At 43.3% G+C, this 25,102-nt stretch overlaps 1 protein-coding gene and 1 long non-coding RNA gene across 5 annotated transcripts in view; one reads left to right on the top strand and one right to left on the bottom strand.

The window, feature by feature from the left end:
- Positions 1–25,102, bottom strand: part of ASH2L (ASH2 like, histone lysine methyltransferase complex subunit) — a 27,544-nt gene extending 2,442 nt beyond the window's left edge. The window contains exons 1-16 of one of the 4 annotated variants that reach the window (XM_027529607.1): positions 24,876–25,102; positions 24,157–24,223; positions 23,013–23,158; positions 19,697–19,785; positions 19,340–19,434; positions 15,247–15,342; positions 14,449–14,544; positions 13,697–13,772; positions 12,975–12,992; positions 11,459–11,552; positions 10,545–10,762; positions 3,571–3,738; positions 3,085–3,278; positions 2,160–2,252; positions 794–892; positions 51–110 (exon numbers count right to left, since the gene is read on the bottom strand). In XM_027529607.1, coding sequence (XP_027385408.1) covers positions 51–110; positions 794–892; positions 2,160–2,252; positions 3,085–3,278; positions 3,571–3,738; positions 10,545–10,762; positions 11,459–11,552; positions 12,975–12,992; positions 13,697–13,772; positions 14,449–14,544; positions 15,247–15,342; positions 19,340–19,434; positions 19,697–19,785; positions 23,013–23,158; positions 24,157–24,223; positions 24,876–25,066 — 1,800 coding nt within the window. In that variant the 5' untranslated portion in view covers positions 25,067–25,102. The remainder of the gene's footprint in view (positions 1–50; positions 111–793; positions 893–2,159; positions 2,253–3,084; positions 3,279–3,570; positions 3,739–10,544; positions 10,763–11,458; positions 11,553–12,974; positions 12,993–13,696; positions 13,773–14,448; positions 14,545–15,246; positions 15,343–19,339; positions 19,435–19,696; positions 19,786–23,012; positions 23,159–24,156; positions 24,224–24,875) is intronic. The other 3 variants (XM_027529608.1, XM_027529609.1, XM_027529610.1) reach the window with 3 other exon arrangements.
- Positions 232–7,207, top strand: LOC113884760. Its single transcript, XR_003509006.1, has 3 exons — positions 232–785; positions 4,307–4,529; positions 5,796–7,207. It is a non-coding gene; the product is annotated as an uncharacterized LOC113884760 (long non-coding RNA).

The raw sequence follows: 25,102 nt of genomic DNA, 5'->3' as shown, positions 1-25,102 counted from the left end.
AGGAAGTAACAGAGACGATGATGCCCGCAGGCGGGTTCAGTGGTACTCACAGGGCGGTACGTGAGATCCTTTGGAGGGTACTTGAAGCATGGTCCAAAGTTTATGGAGACCTGGGACAAATTCAATCCAGGCAGACGTGAAGAAAGGGAAGAAAGTAGTGAAAACCTGAGCATGACAAGGGAGGCTTTTAAATGTAGCTGTGATATTCAGGGTACAACTGGAACAGAGAGTATACATTAATAATTGCTCAAAGTGGTCAAGGCATCATGAATTAGGTAAACAGACTTTGCTGACTTCTGTTTATAACCTAAAGATTTCCTTGTATGACTTCAGCAGTGGTTACTGACAAGTAAAAGGACATGGAAACTTCCAGGCACTGCCTTTACAAAATTTTTTTAAACTGGCTCTAATGACAGTCTCCTTCATGCTGATCATATTAAAAAAAAAAATCAATATAAGCAATAGTCACTAATGATGGTAGGTTATCATGACACGTAACAGCAAATTAATTTATGCATATACACACCTTATATCCTTTACACTGAACAGCACAGGCCACGCAGCAACATCCAGAGGAAAGGTGTGGAGCACAGTAACCAAGCGATCTTTATCTACCCAAGCAGACACTTCCTGAAGTGCCCAACTATTTCTGGAACCAACAGGAGGGCTACGCTGCCTGCTCACTCCTAGGCCTTTCACACGTCCTTCTAGAACCCAGCTCATGGCTCTCTGACCACAACGGCTCACCGATCTCTCTCGAGCCATGTTCGCAGGATGAACAGAGGGTACGTACCGTGCAGCTCTTATACAGGGAGATGGCTGGAAAGTAAACTCCTTCAAAAATGTCTTTGTAAGCCACACCTTGATTGACACCATTTTTATAAAAAATTATCTGAAACAAAAACCATGGTTTCACTTCAGAATTTCAAAAAAGAACACACTAAAATGAACTCTGCTGGAGGACACTTTACTAGCGGTTTGTGGGCAGCACGACTACAGAATTCAAAGAATAGCATAGCTCATTTAACAGCAATAGCTGACACTTATTATGCAGTATCTTAGGTTTTCTCACTGCATATCTACATGCACTGTTGTAGCAAGTGCTTACATTTATCTGTTTCTGAATTCCTATGCTACTTACACCAAATAGTTCCACTGTTATTCATTATATTTATAAAAAGTAGCTGGTCTTCCACTGGCCCCTTGGAGCAACACCCTTTTAAGCTTATTTATTTGTCCCCTTCCCTTGCCTCACTCAGGTCCTCCCTTCTGCACTTCTACTTTGAAAATCTCGCAGGTCTTCTGTCAAGGTCCTAGAATTCTCCTTTATCCTTTCTTTCTTGAAACTATCCTGAATTTTCTCTCTTAACCACCTGAGATGGACTTCAGGAAAAGCTGCTTTTTCTGAAGTACCGTTCTCTATCTCTTCTTCCCAGGAACAGCTATGTTGCACCTGGCTGTATTTTCTGGCTCAATTAACTGCTTGCCTTCACTACTTTTCCCTAAAACAAGCGGAATCCTAAGTGTATTCTCCCACATTTGCTTCTTTTTTTTTTTCCCCACATTTGCTTCTATTACTGTCAATCACAGGTGGCTTCACAGCATTTTTATGGAGGAGTGTCCCCAGCTCAGGACTTTTCTCCCACCTTCTATTTTTGGCCCTTGTGGTTGGTCCAGATGCACCAGCCCTTCTTTGATTGTGCTGTAACCTTGGACAAACATATTCCCAGCAACCCTGGAGAAGGGAGGTGGGGAAAGTTCTAGAAGACAATGAATAAGGCATCAGAGCTCCTATTGCCCCGGGTCACATAGCAAGGCCAGCATGTCCTACTCCAGGGTTCACCCCTCTGCACTTGCTCCCTGCTTTGATAAAGGACCGCTATCTCTGACTTGCTTCCTCGACTGCCTGCAGACGTTGCTTATTCAGCTGCTGTTTTATATCCTTTTCTCCAAGAACCCAGGTCGGCCTTCTCACGGCAGCAGGCACCCCAGGAAGAACCAAGCGCAGCAGGCAGGAGAGCGTGTTGGCCCTGCTGTTGTTGTATCAGCAGAAATCCCTCCACTGCGCCGTGGGCCTCAGTCCCCTCACTTTCATAACAAGGGGCTTGGGCCCAGAGAACAAATTCTTCTACTTCTGACATTTAATGACCATGACTCACCTCACTGTGAGGAGTCTGCTTTAGGCTCTTCTCTGCTTTATCCACAAAGTCTTTTTCTTCAAAATACAAATAACTCTTGAACTTTATTAAAGCCTTGAAAACCGAGAGAGAGAAAAGGAACAGTGAAACAGCAGCTACATCATCATGAAAAAAAAACGGCCAGATTCACATAAATAGCATGAGTCTTTGTGTTTTGAACAAAATTAGTATCTCTGCAGAGTCAGGTTTGTTATACTTTGAACCACGTGCATCTTAAGAATTACCAGATGGTACACACTTATTAAACATCTTCATAAAAGGCCCTTACTAAGACTCCTCTGTCCAAGGGATTCTCCAGGCAAGAATACTGGAGTGGGTAGCCTTTCCCTTCTCCAGGGGATCTTCCCAACCCACGAATCAAACCTAGGTCTCCCACATTGCAGGTGGATTCTTTACTAGCTGAAACACAAGGGAAGCCCTCTGAAGTACTTGGCAGAGGTTACTTGGTGGGGGTTAAAAAAACATGGATTAACGGGTGACCAGGTCGGTAGAGGAATGAATGGATAACATGGTTTTTGCATATTGATTTGGCTGCATCAGTTCTTAGTTGTGGCACACAGGATCTTCGTTGTGGAGCACGGGCTTGGTTGCTCTGTGGCATGTGGGATCCCAGCTCCCCAACCAGGGATCAAACCCTGTTCCCTGTACTTCAAAGTGGATTCTTACCCATGGGACCACCAGGGAAGTCCTTGGATAATATATGATAATGGCAGAATCTAGGTATTGGGCATTTGGACACCTACTTTTAAATTCTTTGAACTGTGTTATGTCTTAAAATTTCCAAAATGAAATATTGGGAAAGATAAGCATCAAGAGAACATGCAGCTGCAGGTATCGGCTGCCACTGGTCTTCAAACCCAGGGATCTCTCAGGAGGACAGACTCACCTTATCTTTGTAGGTATCGGGCAGTGACTTGGCTGTCTCTGTATCTTCGGGAAGGTTGATATAAAATCCCAGGACGTCTCCCTGTCCGTAGCCAGAAGAGTAGTGTTTGCCAATGGACTGGTGGAATTTGGTTCCCTTTTTGCTCCGCCAAGAATAACTAAATTTATCGTAACCTAAGGGAGCCTGAAGGTTACCTGTTCCAGTAAGAACATACACAGCAAGTCAGGACTGCAAGTCTACTCTGGCCTGCTGAAAGAAAAGATTCTACTCCTTTTTAATTTTTTACGAATTTTGTCAAACTGCTAACAAACTATTTCTCACAAGCAATGAATTATAAAAATATTCCTAGGAACTTCAACCTACCTAAACCTTTAGGAATTGAACATTATGCCCACAAAATCCAATAAGCCCCAAAGTCATGACGGTCAACCAGATGGTGGACACCTCTCCACCTGTCGCCATGTCTGTATCACAGCCCTGGCTTACCTAACGGCTGGGACCAGCCCAGTCTGGCGGCAGTGTCTGGCGGCATCTCATCCACTGTGATTTCAAAGTACCAGGCACCTTTCCGAACCCCATGGGAAGCCCGAACCATAGAGTAGCCCTTCTCGCCGACCACAGTCAGCCGGTCATCGGAGATCTTTAACTGGGGAGCTACAGTGATAGAGATGAAAAGAAAAGCCTGCAACTTATTTGAAATACTTTGGAGACAATAGCCACAAAAACACAAAGTCTCTTACCCTCCAGTTAAGCAAAATTAAAAACCAGAAATATCAAGCCAGGAATTTGAAATATTAGTTTAGGAATTAAAAACTTCAAGATACAGATGAAGGCAGAGAAAGAAAGAAAAAGGAAAAAAGCTGTCAAGCAGCCACTTGTTATTATATATGATTATTTAAGATGGCAGGTTAAATTATACTATTCCCTAAAATACAACTGTGTTTGGAACCTGATGTGTGACTAAATCATCAGGATTTAGAAGACATTTTATTTGAAACAATTTCAAACTTTCAAAAATAGTAGAATCGTCCTATGTCCTGCACTCAGCTCCCCAAGTGTGAACACCATCTATGACCACATATGAGGACCATACTGACAGGACGCAGTACGTGCGACCATTTCTGTGATTCTCCTGTCGAGAATGCAGAACCTGGATCACGAGGAACCAGATGAAACTAAACTGAGGGATACTCTGTAAAATAACTGGTCTCTTCATTTTCAGAAGTGTCAAGGTCAAAGTCTAGGAAAGGTGAAGAAACTGTTCCAGGCTGAAGCAGAATTCAGAATCACAACTAAATGCAGCAAATTACTTTCAACTGGATGCTTCTGCTATAATGGACACACCAGATCATCTGGAGAAACCTGCACTGCATCTGAGGATGGGATGGAAGTAATCAGACGCTGACTTTCTGCCTTCGGCGGTTGTGTACTGGTTCCACAGGAATGTAAGTGTAAAAATAACTACTAGTTATTTGATATTCTTCCTGTCAAGGGATGCAGTCTAATTTCTCTCCACTTGAGTGTGAAATGAATTTAGTGACAATTTCCAAATAAAACGAAGTTAGAGTTGACTGTCCGACTTTAAGATGGGTCAAACGCATTATGGCTCCCTGATCACCTGCTCTGGGAGAAGTTAGCTTCCAGTGAAAGTGAAAGTCGCTCAGTTGTGTCCAACTCTTTGTGACCCCACGGACTATACAGCTTCCAGGGATGAGGACAAATTAGCAGTCTATGGACCACAAGTGAGGATCTGAGGGCGTCTTGTCAAAGCTGCGTGACTGAGCCGTCTTGGAAAGAGACCTGTCGGCCCCAGCTAGGCGCTTGATGACAACCTCCTGAGTTTTCCTGAGCCAGGCCACACAGCTAAGCTGCCCCCAGATTCCTGACCCTCAGAAACCGTGGGCTGATGAACACTGGTCGCTTTAGACTGCTAACTGTTACAGTGATCACTGTGCAGCACTAGATGACACAGAGAGAACGTCCTGTCTGTAAGAAACACAAAATAAACCTCTCAGTGGTTGAAAGGGCATCATGGCAACTTACTCTCTAGCGGTTCAGGGAAAAAAAACCAACAAGTTTCCTACAGTTCTTACAACTTTCTTAAGAAATAAATCTGAGGGGACTTGCCTGGTGGTCCAGGGGTTGGGGATCTGCCTGGCAATGCAGGGGATGCAGGTGCCATCCCTGGTCAGGGAACTAAGATCCCACTCGCCATGAAGCAACTAAGCCCACAGGCACTGCAGTGAAGACCCAGCACGCAACAACTAAGACCTGACACAGCCAAATAAATACAGAAATATTTTTTTTAAATAGTAATAATTTGGCTCTCTTGGTGGAGCAGATCGTAAAGAATCTGCCTGCAATGCAAAAGATCCAGGTTTGACCCCTGGGTTGGGAAGATCCCCTGGAGAAGGGAGCGGCAACCGACTCCAGCATTCTTGCCTGGAGAATTCCATGGACAGAGGAGCCTGGTGGGCTACAGTCCATGGGGTCGCAAAGAGGTGGACATGACTGAGCAACTAACACTTTCACTTTCTTTAAAAAATAATAAACAAATCTGAGATAACTTCAAAATAAAGTTTAGAAGATACTATATAGACGGTTAAGTTTTAAAAGGCTCAGCACAGGCAGCAGGAGCCACTACTGTCCCTGCACTAAGTTCTAACAAGTCACTGCTAAGGGCCCATGGTCTCTCTTTTTCTCCCCTCCAGAATTACAGCCAATAGTGAAACAAGACAAGGATCACTGCTTAAACCTGGACGTCGCTTATCTGGCCCTTCCCTACTCTCAAAGCATGCTTGTCACTAGCAGGAGTCAATCCTAAACGGTTCATCACCCCAAGGGGTTACGTCCCAGTGACTTCACTGTCTCCTTCACTTTTGATTGACAAGCATCAGTACAAGAGTTACAGCTTTTAGCATCAATTCAAGAAATAATGAAGGGGACTTCCCTTGTGGTCCAGGGGTTAAGAATCTGCCTGCAAATGACGGGGACAGGGATTCGATCCCTGGTCCAGGTGGATCTCACATGCTCGGAGCAGCTAAGCCCGAGCACCACAACGGCCGAAGCCCGCGTGCTCTGCAGCCCAGGCTTCAGGACGAGAGGCCACTGCAATGAGGAGCCTTCGCACGACAACAAAGACCCAGCATGGCCAACAAATAAATAAATTTTGAAAAAATTAGAAAGTTAAAAAAAACAGAAAGAAAGAATGAAGGGCTTCCTAATGAAATAACTATATGGATGTGTTCAGATTTAATTAAAAGAAACAAGTGAAAGAGGCATATTTTAAACAACCATGGAAATGTGAACTGAGTATGGAATAATTAAGAAACTATTATTCACCTTCATTAGGTAACACAATGGCATAGTGGTTATGTTTTTAAAAATCCTTGTTGGAGATAAATACTGAGATATTTATGGGTGAAATAATATGCTATCTGGAATTTGCATTAATACTCCAGAAAAACAGCAAAAAAAATTCATGAAGTACACCTATCTAACAGTAGTTTCTTTAAATTCACTTTCCCATTCTACAGGATAATGAATGCTATTCTAGTAACTGAATAAATTATGCCATTAAAAGAACTATTATACATTAAAAAAATAGTTTCACATTTCAAAAAAGTCATATACAAAGTCAAAAGACAACTGACAAACTGGGAGAAAATACACCACAGACAAAGGGCTAACTAACATCCCTAACATATGAAGAGACAAAATATCAAACTCCCAACAGAAACAGGGGAAATAAAAAAACACAAACCTAATGCACAAGGTAACAACTCAAACAAGAAAATAACATTCAAAGAAACACAAAATCCTGAGACTCCACTTCTCACCTCTCAGATGGGACAAAATTAATACCTAGGAAATCTTCTGTTTGTGAGGTTATACGGAAACAAACATTCTCTACATTGCTGGTGGAAATGCAAACCAGCACAACCTTTTGAAGGGAAACTTGGCAATATTGAACAAAACTACATATATACTTATTTTGGTTCAGCAATTCCACTTCTAGAATTCTACCTTGGAAAATACACCACCAATAATACACACACACACACACCAAAGCTATCCACTGCTTCTCTGTCAATCCAAAATCCTAGCAACAACCTAAATGCCTATATTCAGAGCGGCTGAATACACCATGTACGTCCACATAATGGCATATCATAAAGCTAAAAAAAAAAAAGTGGACGAGCTCTTTGAAATAGTTTGGAGTAACTGCATGAAGCAAAATGCAAGACTCCCTACAGTATGCTGCCTTTCTGTACAAAAAAACAAGGAGCAAAGGAAATACATGTGTGTGCTCGTCTGTGCAGAAAAAACACAGCCAGGATGAACTAGAAACTAAAGAGCCTGGCTAAGTGCAGAGGTGGGTGGGAAAGCAGCAGGGGAAAAGGAAGAAATGAGGGCGGGCAGCAGGGCTGAGGAGGCAGTGACACTGAGCAAACCTCAGTGAACAGCAGTAATTCTCAGAACCCCGGTAATGTCACATGTACCCTTCACACACACACACACGCCCCCAGTGTGCAGGAGAACCCCAATGGCATACCAACACTAACAAGTAAGCCTACCTGTATCACAAATGAAAGTTGTGACCACGCTGAAGGAGGTGGGAGGAAAAGAACTAAGCCAACAGTATCCACACGGGACAGTGCAAGGCCAAGACCGAAAGAGCTGTACACACATGCTGTAATCTCGTTAGTGAATGCTTCCTACAGTGGTCTGCAATTCTCAAACCACCCTGTGTGCACATTCGACATGAATAAGTAAGAAAATGTGCTGTAGATAATTAGAGTCAGGTTTCTCACTGCTCCAGAAAGAAGTTACAAACAGAAAGGTGGGAGGTTGGATGACTCTATGGTGGTTTTCCAATCTCTCAGTCATGTCTGACTCTCTGTGACCCCAGAGACTGCAGCACACCAGGCTTCCCTGTCCTTCACTATCTCCAGGAGTTTGCTCACTCATTTCCACTGAGTCAATGATGCCATCCAACCATCTGGTCTTCTCTCGTCCCCTTCTCCTCAATCTTTCCCAGCATCAGATCTTTTCCAATGAGTTAGCTCTTCACATCACGTGGGTAAAGTATTGGAGCTTCAGCTTTAGCATATGTGTTTCCAATGAATACTCAGGACTGATTTCCTTTAGGATTGACTGGTTTTGATCTCCTTGCAGTCCAAGGAACTCACAAAGTCTCTGCCAGTACCACAGTTCAAAACCATCAATTCTTCAGTGCTCAGCTTTCTTTATAGTCTAATGCTCAGATCCATACATGACTACTAGAAAAACCATAGTTCTGACTATACGGACCTTTGTTGGCAAAGGGATGCCTCTGATTTTTAATACACTGTTTAGGTTTGTCACAGCTTTCCTTCCAAGGAGCAAGCGTCTTTTAATTTTATGGCTGCAGACCCTACAGTGTTTGATTAAAATCCAAGGTGGCAGAGTAAACTCGGTACAGGCCATGTACGTGTGTCCGTTACGACGCAGACACGTATTTTCCACCTGGATCCACCGAGGGAGCCCGGAGTACCACCCCGCAACGGCGAGCATACAGAACGCTCACATCTTCACTTCTGAGGCTGCTTCCCCAATCAAAGGAATCTGGGTTCCCTGGAGAAGAAGCTGATACTTGGCCTGCAGCATAGAAAACGTGAGATGAACCAGAAACAAACAACTTGTGACGCAAGTAAGGGAAAATAAACGATGGGGGCTTATCAACAGGACACAAGAGATTCCACTGGCAACAATGTTAAATGGACCCGGAGGGTATTATGCTCAGTGAAATAAGTCAGAGAAAGACAAGTATTCTGTTATCATTTTTACGTGGAATCTAAAACACCTAATGAATGTGTGAAACAAGAAAGAGATTCACAGATAGAGAGAACATACTAGTGCTTACCAGAGGTGCGTGCAGGAAGCGGGGACGGGCAAGATACAGGCAGAGGACCAAGGGGCACAAACCCACCATGTGTAACCCAACGGGCTATGAGAATACACCGTACGGCATTAGACAACACAGCCATTGCTTTGTAATAACTTTGAGTATCATCTCTAAGAATACCCAACCACTATGTTATAAACCTGAAACTAATATCCTAAGTCAATTATACTTCCAAAAAACAAAACCCCACAGGAACCAACCTGAAGAAGCTCCTAATGACCAAAGCTGGAGTAATTTGAATGACAAAATAAAATATAGCCTACAAAATACATAAATATGTGTTAAGTCCACAGTGATACAAATAATCAATTAAATAATTAAATAGAGAAAAGAAGAAATAGCAAACGATTAGGCAAACACCACATTAACAACAAGATCCATGAATGGATGCTAAAATTAGTGGGCAAAACTTTAGAGAAACAGGATATTTGTATAACCTTGAAGGATCTTTCCCTAAGATATGTATTAACTACAAAGGGAAAGAGAGTAGAGAGAGCCAGCAGAAACCACCTTAGCCAAATGACTGTGCCCACACGATCGAAAACAAGACACACGGACATCACAAGCCTATAGAGATGATGCAGTAGGAAGGATCCATGTGCGCACTGCTCTTACAGGAGTGTACAACCACAGTCTAAATGTGAAAAAAAAGTCAGTCAGACCCTCACTGAGGAACACTCAAAAAGTAGTTGATTAACACTGCAAGGGACTATGAAGAAATAATTGAACGCAATGTGAAATCCTAGAAAAGAGGCATTAGTGGAACACTGGTGAAATTTATAAAGTCTTTAGCTTCATTCATGGTATTTACTAATGTTAATCTCCTGGGTTTGTTGTTTTTCTGGCTACGCTGAGCAGCCAAGGATTGAAGCTTCGCCCCCTGCAGTGGAAACTCAGATTCGTAACCACTGGACCTCCAAGGAAGTCCCATCTCCTGGTTTCGATAACTGTACTGTGGCTGTTTAAGGAGAAACTCCTTAGGAGAAGTTTGATGACAGATATATGAAAGTTCTAGAATTTTGTGTTTTGCAGCCTGGTGGCTCAGACGGTAATGAATCTGCCTGCTATGCGGGAGAAGCAGGTTCGATCCCTGGGTCAGGAAGACCCCCTGGAGAAGGAAAAGGCAACCTACTCCAGTATTCCTGACTGGAAAATTTCATTGACAGAGGAGCCTGGCAGGCTATATGGTCCATGGGGTCACAAAGTGTTGGACATGACTGAGCGACTAACACTTTCACTTTCAATATGGAAATTCTATTATTTTTGCAACTTTACTGTAAGTTAAAATTAGTTCAAAATAGAAAATTAAAAACAAAAAAGTATCTGTATATAAATGGCTAGAGCTTATAAGGACAGACAAAGAAGGAAATGACTTCCTGCATTCCGGCTGAGCCTAGTTAGAGACGGGGTGAGGATTAGATTGGCAAGTCCATCTAATTCTAGACAGGACAGAGCTGACGATAGTAGTTCTGAGCAACACAGGGCCCAGCACAAACATTAACAGCTTACCCACCTCGATCATGGAGGGCTAACAAAACCCGTTCATATAAGCAGGCTCTGTAGAGATCTCCCGGAATCGGTTTTCCTGCCCAGCAGTCGAGTTCGAGCTTCTCAGGGTCAGGGGCGTGGGGATCGGGCTCAGCTAGAATATAGCGATAGCCATCTTTGTTAAACGGGTGTTCCAAGGGGTAGCCATGAGGGGGAAGACGCTGAGCAGAAAACAAAGGGTCACTGCAGAAAGGAAAAAATAAAATCAAGAAACTACAACCCCCTCCTCTAGCTCACGTGCCTTCAATTCTGTCAGACAGGCCTCTGCTGTATTCGGTTTCAACTGGAACACCAGCAACTTCAAGTGTTTTTCATTATTCAAATAGATCATTCTGCCCTCTGCAGGCAAGATGGGGAAATGAGAACTACTTTATCTGAATATGCATCTAAGCCAGGGGAGACAGGGCGCAGAGGAACAAGGGCGGTTTCCTGCAGCATGTTTATTACTACGACTAAAGAACAGAAACTCAGTGATATGAACACCCACAACCTGTTTCCAGTCTGAATAAGAAATGACCTGGATTTCGTCACCCCAGTACTGAACAAAGTGAAGGGAAGAGCTATCAGGGGGACAGGCAGGAAGTTTACTGTGTAAGAGCTGACCTTCAATACTGGTTTCTTTCACTGCCTGTGGTCCATCTATCCTTTCTCAAGATGCCTTAGCGGAACTTCACTCCCAGGTCAATCACCACAGGGTGCTTCCCTGGGGCTGTTTCATTTAGAGACAAGTTCCCCGAACAGGGCACCTAGTCTGGGGCTACCTGACCCCTCAATCTGTTTAGATTTGAGAACAAGGGGCAGGCTTGTGCCCGCAGACGCTGATCTCTTGCCTCACTGAGGGGCTCTGCAGCCCTCTGACGTGGTGGGGGGGATGTTCACCTCCGGGCCTTCTTGGTGGTCCCCGCGGTGCTGCCGTCCTGCTGTTTGCGCTTGGCTCCTCTGCCTTTCCCGCTGCTTCCTGCTGCAATTCCTCCTTTGAAGAGAAGGCAGATCCCTTTCAGTGAGCTGTGACAGGCACCCCGTGGGACTCTCCCCTGGGACGAACACTCCCAGCGTGCATTTGTGTGACACCACAGGATTTCCTTCCCAGAAGCATACTGGACTTCACCCTGGTTCGCCTGAGTCTGCTGGGTGGCTCCCAGCACAGAATACTGGGTTCTGGCAGCGACTCCAGTGAACCCAGCACTAATGAACCTGGGTTACAGCTGTGCCCTTCGCTTCTTAAATGAACTGCAACTCCTGGAACACTTTCCAAGGATGTGACACAAATGCATTTTCACTCATTCAGACTGCAGACACCCACAGCTGGAAGTAACTGCGTGGATAGTTTTTTCCCACTCAAATCAATACAAACATCCATAAGGAGAACATCCTCACTGAAGGGATGCTCGCTTGCATGAACTACACACGGCATAGTCCATAAACATGAGAGAGGCACAGGATCTGCTAAAGCGCTGAACTTGAACTTCCAGCAAAACAGAAGTACACCAAACGTGGAAACAAAAAACAGAAATACTAAAAAGGTGTTTCTCTTCAGTGCTGCTAGGCATCTGGTGTGGTTGTACATGACACAAGCAGGAAAGGCGGCTTTAAATTTAGTCAGCAATCTTTACAATTATTAAAATTGTGCCAACACATCAAATTTAGGTTAGACGAATCTGGCTTGTGGAAAATAAAGAATTTATAAATTAAAAAAAAAACGAGCTACATACTAAAAGCCACAAGGAAGACTACCTTGTGCATTTAAATAGGTACTTTGAAATTTCTGTCCAGTTGTCATTCCTCTCAATTAGTTTGTTTTTCCAACTTCCAGGAAACATCCCTGAACTGCAGGAAAACACCTTTACGTAACAACTGCATGGAGTACTGTATCTTAATTTGGGGCAAGCTGGGAAATTATCAGCAGTTCTGCTGCAATAAAGAGAGGATCAAGACGTTGAAGGCAGGTCATATTCTGCACAGACAGGACCAGATTTATGCTGAACTTCCTTTTATGAACATATCAGGTGTCATCCTGTCCTCATAAAAGGCTTAATGTTGAACTGTTAAAACATCAACATCTCTATAGTTTGTTACCGTAATCAAAAAAACTATTAAGGTTTTATTGGCGTTGCATTTCAATAATTTTGAGACAAGTTTTAGATCCACGTTGAAAAAAACAAGCAACACTAAGGGGGCTGCTGGCCGTGTCAGGCAGAATATGACAACGTACAAGCTTCCAATTACTAACATTAAACCGGAACTACTGTTTCATATCCAGTGCTACTGCCACCAACTCCACAAGGCTTTAGTCTTAACTCAGTTTCAGCTTCTATCACAACTCAGCAAAAAGCATTTTCCAAACCACAAAATACTTAAGTCTGAGAGGCTGAAAGAAGACAGAGGAGGAATTCACCTCCAAAAGAGGCTCCACCTGTAAGAACAGAAGTGGCACCCTGTATTCATTTGTCAACTTGTAACAAAAAGGAGAAAAATAACATAAAGAGATGAACAGCACACTTAGTTATATTAGTAACAGTGGAAATGGTTACATATTTAAGACCCTATGGCTCCAGAAGAGAAGGTAAGGACACCATATGTCAGATGAAGAGCTGGCTGCCTCCCCATTGTGTCTGCTTTCAATGTGTTGCCATTAGTAGCAAAGGGCTGTCCTGCTTTTAGATGGGTCAGACAGAAAAACATGCTACAGTGGGTGGTCAACACAGAAATGGTGTCATGTGCATAAGCTGAAGATTTAGGGCAAGAAAAATTAGAAGATGGGTAGGAAGTTAAATAACAGTAGAATTAAGGAAAATTTGAGTGCAAAGTATGTGAACCTAAATTGTTAGTTATAAAGATACAGATGGGGAGTCGAATATAAACTTAGTAAATCTGACCTTAAAATTGTACTTTGCTTTATGTTAAATGTTTCACTTAAGACCAAGTGTAAAGTAACAAAAATTTCTCCTCTACTACCATAGCTCAAATCCATGGCTAGCCCCTAAAAACTGAGATTTGGACTTTAAAGCATCTTAGTAAATACCTAGTTAAGAGTCAGCCCAAAAACTGCCCAATTCTAGGCACATGTGGGTTCAATAGCTTACAAACATTTCATCCATGAGATATTTAAACACTTACCATTTAGATTCCCACTGGTAGACACGGCACTACTCTGTTTTTGGTTGTCATAAGCAGGACCGATGTTACTAAGATCCTAGAGGGAAAATATTCAATTGTAGAGGGTGGGCTACCTAATCAAACCAGCCTGGCAATGCTAAAAAAAAAAAAAAAAAAAAAAAAACCCAGGAGAAATTCTAATAGAATGGCAACCTAGACTCTGAAGCCTGCAGAGGTCCCAAACTTAGATGCTTCAGGGATCAGCAAGTCACATGTGTGAGGCAGCCAAGGGTGAGGATGGAAGTGCTTTCAGAATCAGGCTGAGCCAGGCTGGGGGTGGTGGAGGGGGAATGGGGAGGGGTGGTAGAGGACCAAGGGCAGACCTCCCTGTGGGAATCCAGGCCCAGTGTGGCTAGAGCTTCACATTTTACAAGAAAAGACAGAAATCTGAATCTCTATGAAATCTGAGGTGGAGAGAAAATCAGAAATAACTTGCAATGGCGTATTTGTGTTACAAGTGAGGACATGGAAGTTTAAAAAGATACAAATGGTATGTGTCAAGTCACAACATTTTAAGGAAGAGCTGCAACTAACACACCGGTCTCCCAGTTTAAGGTGAGTGCTCTTTCCTTCACATGGAATAAGAACCATTTATTTGGAGCCCACTGGGTCATAGGCATTTTTAAGTGGCAAATACACAAATGTAAGCACAGCCTGATTCTGTCCCCGTGGCTTAAAAATCAAATGGGGGCCTGTGAAGCCAATTAACGTACCTGATCCAGAAGGCCAAATTTGGGGTAATCTTCTTCTGGGTCCTTACTCCCTGGATCAGGGTGTTCCTTTACTAAGAACACGTCTCTTTCTTTACTCTAAAAGGAAACAGTATTTTAGTGTTATTGGAAATTTTATATTTACACTGAATGGATGATTAACCCCTAACTCCCAATTCCTAGGTGTAATCTCCAAATCTCAACACCAACACCCTGCCCCCTGAAAAAAAAAAAAAAAACCAACACACACCAGTACTGTTTTTCTTTGATTAGAAAACTAATGCATGACCGTCAAAAAATACAAACAGTAGAGAAACTTGAAAAAATGAGAGCCACCATCCTTCATAACTCACTCATCCCCACACCTCACAGAGATACACAGTGGTAACAGCTTGCGCTGATGTCTCCCCAGGTGCTCTAAGTCTAACAACAATAATGTACAGAATAAAGTTTGTTTTTTTAAATCAAACAATTGTCTCCAATTTAGGCATAAAACTATACTTGCCAAAGTGCAATGGACAAAGCATTCAGCAGTGTACATAAAACTACCATATCTTCACTTAAGACTACATGCGACTTACTGATTTAGTGTGAAAACCATTAAAATTTACAATTACTAAGATTTAATACTGTTGTTCTCCTGTTCTTAGTCATCACATTATTTCAGTGAGAACACCATCAAAAAAAAAACACCCAACAAAATCCATTTATTTATATACATATATATAATTTCTAGTATAAATTCTTACAAGGAACACTGGATTTCTAAATGTTGAGTCTAGTCAATTTTAACTGACTTACCATAGTTTTCACAATGTTATTTGGCCAGGTCATTTTCCCAGGTCTTTGTCTGGTCGTCATGCATTCCCAGTATTTATCAATAAACGGTATGATATCCTGATTTTTAAAACAAAATATATTAAAGCTTTTATAGCTGCTTTCAAAATTATGCTCACACACACACACACACAAAACTGCTGCATTTTCAAAGATCTCATCAGAATCAAAAGACAGATACATGGTTCTCATCTTTTAATAACTGAATGAATATATAACTGCATGTGAACAACATGTAAGTTGTGGGGAATTTCAAACAAGCACATACAACTCTTAGCCACACAGGGCTTATGATCCGGTTAAAGGGAAAAGATGTGCCCTCGTCTCCTGGTGTCCTCTCTCCTGAGCTCCCGCTCCTCCGCGCTGGGGACATCTCTACCTGGACATCCTGCACGCACCTCAGACTCCATGTGACTAGGACTGACCTTGAACCTCACCTCACAAATCTGCTCTGCAGATTTCTATTCTTGCTCTTCGCACTCAGGATCACCCAGAATCACAGGTTTGACACACGGAGTCACCCTCATCCTTCTCATGCAACCTGCACATCTCAGCAGTCACCAAATGAACTTTAAAATTCCAGAAAGTGTTCACCAATCAGGCCTCCTTCCTGCTCCAACTGTGGTCCTCGCCAGCCTCTGTTTACACGACTAACACAGTGTCTGAACTTCATCCTCTGTCACCAACATCCTCCCACCCTAGGCCACCTGCCCCAACCTACCACTAACGTCTTTCACCAGATTAAGTTCCGTGAACATGGAAGCTTTACTCAAAGGAGCCAGGCTGAATTAGGGGAAGTATAAGGGAAAAGGGAAGACTGGAACGTCTTCTTGTTCGAGAAGGTAAGAAGAGTTCAGACTGATAGGGACATATCAAAAAGTGTCTGAAGTCAGCCAGGATGGGGCTACACTGGTCAGATCTGAGCATCAGAAATCCAGAAATCCCATGATGGACTATAAAAATCAGCGAGTCTTAAAACTAAAGATAAACAGCAGCAACAACAATGACCGGGGAGGACGGGGGGGGGGGGGGGGGGGGGGCGGGGGGGGGGGGCGGGGGGCGGGGGGCGGGGGCGGGGGGCGGCGCGGGGCTCTTCTTTACAAAAGAACTGTAACCAATAAATATATTCTGTTGTACAAGGACCACTCCATTAACTGATTGAGGTTAGGATAATCAGTGGTTACAATTACCACTGCTTGAAAGGGTTGCGAGAACAAGATATTCACACGAACTCCATGTATTAACCATAAATTACTTAATGATTACAAAGAAAAAGAGTCTCTTTACAGTGGAGAAATCAAGTGGTCACATTTGGGATCACTAATAATAAAACAGAGCAATGTCTTATGTCTCCTAATGGAATACAGAGAAAAACACATACTACCTACATAATATTCTTGCCAAAAATGTTTAAGCTAAACCTAGTCATAAGGAAACAAGTTGATAAATCCGAATTGAGGAACATCATGGCAAACAACTGTCTAGGCTCTTCAAAATTTCAAATGTCATAGCAAACCAAAAAGAAAAAAGGAACTGCTCTAGAGATAAAAGGGACATTACAACTAAATTCAATGTGTGATCCTTGATCAGGTCCTGGCTGGAAGAAAAAGCTATGACGGACATTATTTAGACAATAATGTTGAGAAAATGTACACTGTATACACAAAATACACAAACTATAAGAAAACTGCACTGACATTAATTCTTTTGAGTGTGGTCATTGTATTGTGGTTATGAGAGAACACTGGATAAAGTATAATATCTACAATTTTATAGATATTATACTTGTAAGCCTTAAGTCTCATATAAGCTTATCGGGAAAATATACATATTGGTAGATAAAGCAAACACAGCAAAATATTAACAGCAGGCACATCTAGATAAGGAATAAACAGGCATTTATTGTTGTATCTGAATTTTTCTGTATATTTGAAAAATTCAAAATAACAATTTGGAAGGAAAAAAACCAAGCAACAAATCTAATCATAGCACACCTCTGTTTAAACGCATTCTTTTTAATGTAGGAAAAAAGCTGGGCAGGGGCAAGGTGGACCCTCTGATGACTCCCTCAGCTTTCAGGATTAAGCCCTAACTTGTTTGTTTAGCAGAAAAGGCCTTCCTCAGTCTGATCCCGAATATACTGGTCTCACTAAACAATGGAACAACTGACTGGTTCCAAATAGGAAAAGGAGTACGTCAAGGGTGTGTATTGTCACCCTGCTTATTTAACTTATATGCAGAGTACATCATGAGAAACGCTGGGCTGGAGGAAGCACCAGCTGGAATCAAGATTGCTGGGAGAAATATCAATAATCTCAGACATGCAGATGACACCACCCTTATGGCAGAAAGTGAAGAAGAACTAAAGAGCCTCTTGATGAAAGTGAAAGAGGAGAGTGACAAAGTTAGCTTAAAGCTCAAAATTCAGAAACTAAGATCATGGCATCTGGTCCCATCACTTCATGGCAAATAGATGTGGAAACAGTGGGAACAGTGGCTGACTATATTTTGGGGGCTCCAAGATCATTGCAGATGGTTATTGCAGCCATGAAATTAAAAGACGTTTACTCTTTGCAAGTAAAGTTATGACCAACCTATATAGCATATTGAAAAGCAGAGACATCACTTTGCCAACAAAGGTCCATCTAGTCAAGGCTATGGTTCTTCCAGTTGTCATGTATGGATGTGAGAGTTGGACTATAAAGAAAGCTGAGTACCGAAGAATTGATGCTTTTGAACTGTGGTGTTGGAGAAGACTCTTGAGAATCCCTTGGACTGGAAAGAGATCCAACCAGTCCATCTGAAAGGAGATCAATTCTGGGTGTTCTTTGAAAGGACTGATGTTGAAGGTGAAACTCCAATACTTTGGCCACCTGATGCGAACAGCTGACTCACTGGAAAAGACCCTGATTCTGGGAAAGATTGAGGGCAGGAGGAGAAGGGGACAACAGAAGACGAGATGGTTGGATGGCATCACTGACTCAATGGACATGGGTTTGGGTAGGCTCCGGGAGTTGGTGATGGACAGGGAGGCCTGGCGAGCTGCAGTTCAGGGGGCTGCAAAGAGTCAGACACGACTGAGCGACTGAACTGAACTGAACTGAACTGAACTAAACACCCTATACCAACCAGTGCTGTTCTTTTTCTTTTGGTCAAGTCATGCGGCTTGTGGGATTTTAGTTCCTCGATCAGGGACTGAACCCATGCCCCGGGCAGTGGAAGCTGAGTCCTAACCATTAGACCACCAGGGAAGGGGGAGTCCCCAGCCAGTGTCTTTCAAACTGTAGGTTGCAGTCAATTAGTGGGGTATACAATCAATCTTGTAGGTCAAAGCTAGCATTGACTAGAATAGAAAATATCAGCATGTGGAGAGAGAAGGTGAGAGGGTGCTTCAGTCTTGAAAGACTCACGGATGGGCTGACCATCTAATTTTAAATACTGACTTTAGTCATGTGGTTTAACAATAAAGGATATATATATATTTTTAATAAGTCAACCTTTTCCCTAACAAAATCTATGATAGGCATCCATGAAAACAGCTCAAACTAAGCTGAGAAGGTTCACCTCAAAATCTGATTATTAATCGTGGAACAGACAATTGTTTGCTTCTGTAAAGCCAATCAAAACTATTTAAAGATTCATCCTTCTAAGAGCTAAGCCAATGACATAATGAACACACACCAGGAAGTTAGTAAATCACACGAAATGAGAAAAATGGAATCACTGAATCTACAGTCATATATTCATAGAAACTGGGGGAAAAGAACTTGTCAGGCTGTACAGTTGACCCTTGAAAAATCATGGGGTTAGGGGGACTGGACTGTCCACAGTCAAACATCCTCCTAGAGTTTTACAGTTGGCTCTCTGTATTCATGGTTCTACACCCAAGGATTCAACCAGCCTTGAATTGTGTAGAACTGTGGTATGTATATACTGAAAAAATCCACATGTAAGTGAACCAGTGAAGTTCACACCTGTGCTGTTCAAGGGTCCACTGTATTCAGAAGTTCCTCCTGCTTCTCTGGCATGATTGCAATGACAGTAATTCTATCTCTACCTTATCTTTGGAGAACATGGTTTTTGGATGCTCATCTTGTGTTCGGGACTGCCACGTTAGGTTGGCCAAAGCACTAAGGCACATTTCTTTTAAGTCTATAAAAGCAAAAAGGAAGAAAGAGTTACTGTAGTAATATATTCCTGCCACCAGAGGAATATTCAACCAGATGGTCCACAGATTAACAACTACAGCATCATGTGATCTAAAATGGACAGGAGCAGGCATCCAGAGCTAAGCCCCAAGGTAAATTCTACCAGCCTTGTGGCAGAGGTTCCCCAACTTGGCTGAGCCCAGATCCCTTGTCTCTGCCGGCTACCAGAGGAGGTCACCATGCAGCCCTCCAGGGCTCGTCCTTACTTGCTTGCTTCCGGAGGAAGTAGGTGTTCCCGCTATGATGGCACACGTTGCAGTGGAAACTGTAGTTGGTCATGAAAGGGAGGCAGGATCTGGAGAACGCCAAATTCCGCACATTAGTGAACCTCTGAACACACGCTTCAAAGAAGTACATCAACAGGGATCCTTTCCCTCAGTGAAAGTTAGATAATGATGCTAATATAGTAGCACACTCTTAAAACTTGAAAAGGGTACCAAAACAGGCCCTTTGTAGTTTTACAAATAGCTGAACTTTTCTGTCACAAAAATTTAGCAGGACATTATCCACCACAGTTGATTCAACATCTGGCAGGCTCTGACTGGAGCCCCTATCCAGGCTAGTTTATTACAGTTTTTAAACACCTAAAAACACTTGTGGAAGAAGACAAAGCAGTCTCTTTGAATATCTTTGCACTGAAATATCTATATTTAAGTCTCTTTGTAAAGTGTCAATAAAATTGTTGGAAAGGGCAGACAGAGGTATAAAAAGATTAACTTCAAAATGTAAATAATTATTCAAGAACAACACAGAAGTCAAAAAACATTACCTGCCTCATTACCAAATGAATCCTACAGATGACCGTCTTTAAGAATTTATTTTTTATTTACTTATTTTTTAACATTCACTCTCTTTCACATTATTATTATCTTAAATATTTATTCATTTGGCTGCTCTGGGTCTTGGTTGTGGCACACGGGATCTTTGTTGAGGCATGTGGGATCTAGTTCCCTGACCAGGGATTGAACCTGGGCCCCCTGCATTGGGAATGTGGAGTCTTAGCCACTGGGCCATCAGGAAAGTCCTGTTTTTAAGAATTTAAAGGACTGAAGTAGTAACTTCAGATTTAAGAGTTAGGGAAGATTTTTTGAGGACACAAATTATGAACTGGATTTGGAAAGACAAGTTGCTTTTCTTTTCTGTAGGTGAACTATTTCATGTATAGATGAGAAACTGCAAATTTGGAGGCAAAGGGGCAATCTGGTGCACACCAGTTTGACCAGGGGAGGGGAGTTGTCAGAGATATGCTGAAAGGCTTGAAAGGTAGGAAGTAGCAGAGGCCTCACATGCCTGGGGAAGTGAATTTTCTCTGTGGGTAACAGGAACACCTTGAAGGGGAAGCCATGTAGTGAAAGCGGAAAGTTTGGTGATAGAACAGGTCTGAAGGGAGGAAGAGATTAGAAAAGGGAATATGTGAGAAGCTTCTTCAGCAGTTACAGAAGGTTAAAAAAAAAGGCCTCACATAGAGTGAAATAACAAAATTGGACAAGCAAGTATACAAGAAGAAAAGAAACTGGTTAAGCTTAGGGGCTGATTTTAAGTGAGGGGGCAGGAAGTGAAAGGAGTCCTAACCACTGAGACTCCTGGTAGGTGTCAGCTCACTTCCTAAGAGATGAGCTGGGGGCAAAAGCAGGCCTGACTGTTTGAAGGCAGAGAAGCCGGTGGAAGGAACTGGGGGCTAACAGGACCCGTGCCTTAGTGCAGCATGGTGGCTGTGCTGGTGACTGGAAAAGCATAGGAAAAGCTTGGTCCTGCAAAGGAGAAAGCAACAGAGAAACCAAAGACTGGTTTAAGGTGGAAAAGAAGAAATCAAAATAAAGACAGGTTTATCGTGGACTCTGCTGAAACTCAGTTGGTAAAGAATCTGCCTGCAGTGCAGGAGACCCAGGTTCAATCCCTGGGTCAGGAAGATCCCCTAGAGAAGGAAATGGCAACCCTCTCCAGTACTCTTGCCTGGAGAATTCCATGGACAGAGGAGCCTGGAGGGCTACAGTCCAAGGGATCACAAAGAGTCGGACATGACTGTGCGACTATCTTCAGCTCAGTTCTGCCGAAACTAATTTAACGTATCCTTAAAGAGATGTTTCCAGGTGTGTGTCTACCACCACCATTCAAGGAAGTAAGAAACATCCTTATGAATGTTAAGATCAAGTTCCCTCACCTGTACCTCTCTCTACAGCCCCTTCTGCAAACAGCCTGTTGTGGTAAGCTCATTTACAGGAGAGAGAGGCAGGTGTACAATTATTAACAAACACGATCAGGTGGTTAGAGCAGTTTTTTTCATACCCTGCTAGCTCACTCACTCACTCCCTCCATCTGCCATAAAAGATAATCTGTCCAACCCACTGGGTTTTAGGTGTAACTTCTCAAGTTCAGGTACACACTGGTCACCAGCAAACCTCTGAACTATGGTTTGATTCGTCTCTGCATCCCTCCGAGTTATCTCTCTGGTAAATTTCCTTTCCTAGGCCCTGTTTATCCAAATAAACTCTCCTTGTGAAAATGGCCCAATTTGAGGTCTTTCCTAACTGACCAGCTTGTATATTTTCTCTTAGGTCTTTCTACCAAGATCAATTCTTCTGACCACTCAGTATTTTTCTTTCTGTTTAAAACATTCAATCCTTCAATATCAACAGTCACATGTTAATTAGTATATTAATACTACTTTTAACTTTTTAACTAGAAGGCATTCAACAGATTATAAAGGAAGGTATTTCTTCACAAACCAACCCAAGGGACGTTAGTTTCAGAACAAACAATGCAGCCCTCTTTTGAGATAGTCTTATATAAATTTATTTGAATATGGAAAGAACACCCAAGGGAGCCAGCAGTATAGTCATTTCGGTAGACAGTGAGTCAGTAATGCTCTCTTGCTAGCTGTTGACTGAATCTCCTGAATAAGGAGCCTTTCATTCTCAAATTCTTAATATGATTTTAATTCACTAGAAGAGAGGCAAAGACTGGAAATTGATTTTGCTGAGCAGAGAATTCAGGACACCTAAAGGGAGTGAGTTAGAAACCAAAAGGAAAAAGGATGTCAGGCATGAAGAGGCACCTGCCATCTCAAATTTTTGACATCAGGCTTTATCCACCATGTACGCCAATCCTTTCCCCCAAATCCACAATATCCAATACAAGGTTTAAATGGTACTGTCTCAGATTTGTTTATGTAATGCTTTGTAAATGCAGTTTTGTCTCCTAAGCACAAAGACAAAGATAATACCTACCATTCTACCTATTAAGGGCAATGCCCTTAGTAGACTAAAAACATGCTCAGACTATTAAAACAATTTCTGATTCAAGTCCTACTACTCACTGAACCAGAATCAGGAGTCATGGGAAATCCTATGCATTTACATTTGCCCACACACCTAACTGGGCTTCCCTGGTGGCTCAGATGGTATCTTTACCTGCAGTGAGGGAGACCTGGGTTCGATCCTTGGAGTGGGACCATCTGTTGGACATGTTGAGATCTACTATTTAACACAGAAATTCTCACAAAGGACTTTGAAAAATACTCACGAGGTATCTATACCAAAGGTGTCTGCTGTGAACCATTTGGTACATATTCCACACTGCAGCTCTACCTCTCCCAACTGACGGCCATTTTCTTCATCCACGGAGCCTGCCTGAGTATCCATCACCTCTGAAGTATCCCCAGCACCTTCCTGTGTCCACAGAACCATCAGAGAATCATGTCAGTTGATCTGATTATATTTTTGATTCGCTTAAAAACTTAAAAAAAAAAACACAAACAACCCTTTTGCCTGGAATTGCTATTTTCCAGTACTTTGCCAAAATGACCAGTGCAAAGGGAGAGAAGAAGGGTACCCCCACATGTTCTCTAGGCCTTTTAGAAAACATAAGAGCTGCTCCTTTGGCCACATACATGCAAATCTACAAGAAAGGTAATCTTGTAGATATCAAAGAAATGCTGCTACTGCTAACTTGCTTCAGTCATGTCCGACTCTGTGCAACCCCACAGACAACAGCCCACCAGGCTCCCCTGTCCCTGGGATTCTCCAGGCAAGAACACTGGAGTAGGTTGCCATTTCCTTCTCCAATGCATGAAAGTGAAAGTGAAGTCGCTCAGTCCTGTCTGACTCTTAGCGACCCCATGGACTGCACCCTACCAGGCTCCTCCGTCCATGGGATTTTCCAGGCAAGAGTACTGGAGGCCATTGCCTTCTCCTCAAAGAAATGGGCACTGTTCAAAAATGAATACCCTGCAGAACAAAACTGGAAGAGTCTACAATGTTACCCACCACGTTGGCATCATTGTAAACAATCAAGTTAAGGGCAAGATTCTTGCCAAGAGAATTTATGTGTGTATTGAGCATATTAAGAACACTAACAGCTGAGACACCTTCCTGAAACGTATGACGGAAAAGGATCAGAAAAAGAAGGACGTCAAAGAGAAAAGTACTTGAAATGTACTTGGGCTCAACTGAAGCGCCAGCCTGCTTCACCCAGAGCAGCACACTGTGTGAGAACCAAAGGAAAGGAGTCTGAACTGTTGGAGCCCATTCCCTACAAATTCACAGCATCACGGATGTAAAGAAAACAAAAGACCTGAATGGAGGGGCGGCTAGGGCAGGGGTGGACACACAAACTCTTTAAAAAACCAATCCTATTGACTGTGCAGTAGAAACACTCAAATACTTACAAGTGTATCTTTTCCATTAGAGGATTCTGTCTCCAAGCCACCACTTACATCAACCGAGTTTGCATCACTGTAAAATAAGGAGAGCATTCATGGAAGAAATTTCAGAAGAAAACCTGAAAACGCCTATTCCCAAAGATGATGATCCAAGTACAGCTGAACTTCACATCCCTACTCTTTTTCAGCCAAGCCGATGCTCAGACAGGATGCTCAGCATTAGGAAGAAGGCGGCCAAGATGAACTCAAGCCCGTGGGGCACAAGGAAACCTTAACCGCCCTTGCAGACAAGTCTACAGCGGACAGAACTAGTCCCTGGGGAGGTTCGCAGAGATGCACCTCTCCATCTCTGTTTTCAGAGGGACCGATGCTCCTTCCAGCCTGGCAGTACAAAGTGGTTTCCCTCTCTGGGAATTCTGAAGGGTTCCTGCTAAAAAAAAGCGGGCGGGGGAGCTACCAACCCCCTGCGGGGGGAGCTAGGGGTGGGAGGGAGGCCGAGAAACCGCGAAAGGTGTGCAAAGGGGCGTAGCCTGAGATACGATTCAGAGAGGACGGGTATAGCGGCGGGCGGGACGAAGGCCCCGGTAAAGGCAGGGCGAGCCTTTGGCCGCCAGGCCTAGGTTCGGAGGAGGGATGGTGGGAGTGCTCACGGGAGCGGCGGGATTCAGAAGGGACCGGCCTCCCGCCCCCTACCCCCGTCTTCCTCGGGCCGCAGGATGCCTTACCCGCTTTCGGCCTCTCCGGAGCCGGGCTCCGCGGAGGCTGGAGCAGCAGACGTCCCCTCTCCGGCTGGAGCGGCCGCTACGGCTGCTGCCTGCTTCGTCTCCCCTTCTTCTGCCGGTGTTGCATTAGCAGCTGCTGCCGGGCCTGGTCCTGCGCTCACTCCCAGTCCTGGTCCGCTTCCCGCCGCCGCCATCACTGCCGCCTTCTAGACTTCTCGCGAGAATACTAC

The sequence above is a fragment of the Bos indicus x Bos taurus genome, chromosome 27, assembly GCF_003369695.1.
Source record: "Bos indicus x Bos taurus breed Angus x Brahman F1 hybrid chromosome 27, Bos_hybrid_MaternalHap_v2.0, whole genome shotgun sequence".
NCBI classification, from domain to species: Eukaryota; Metazoa; Chordata; class Mammalia; order Artiodactyla; family Bovidae; genus Bos; species Bos indicus x Bos taurus.
This window is presented reverse-complemented; position numbering and strand designations above follow the sequence as displayed.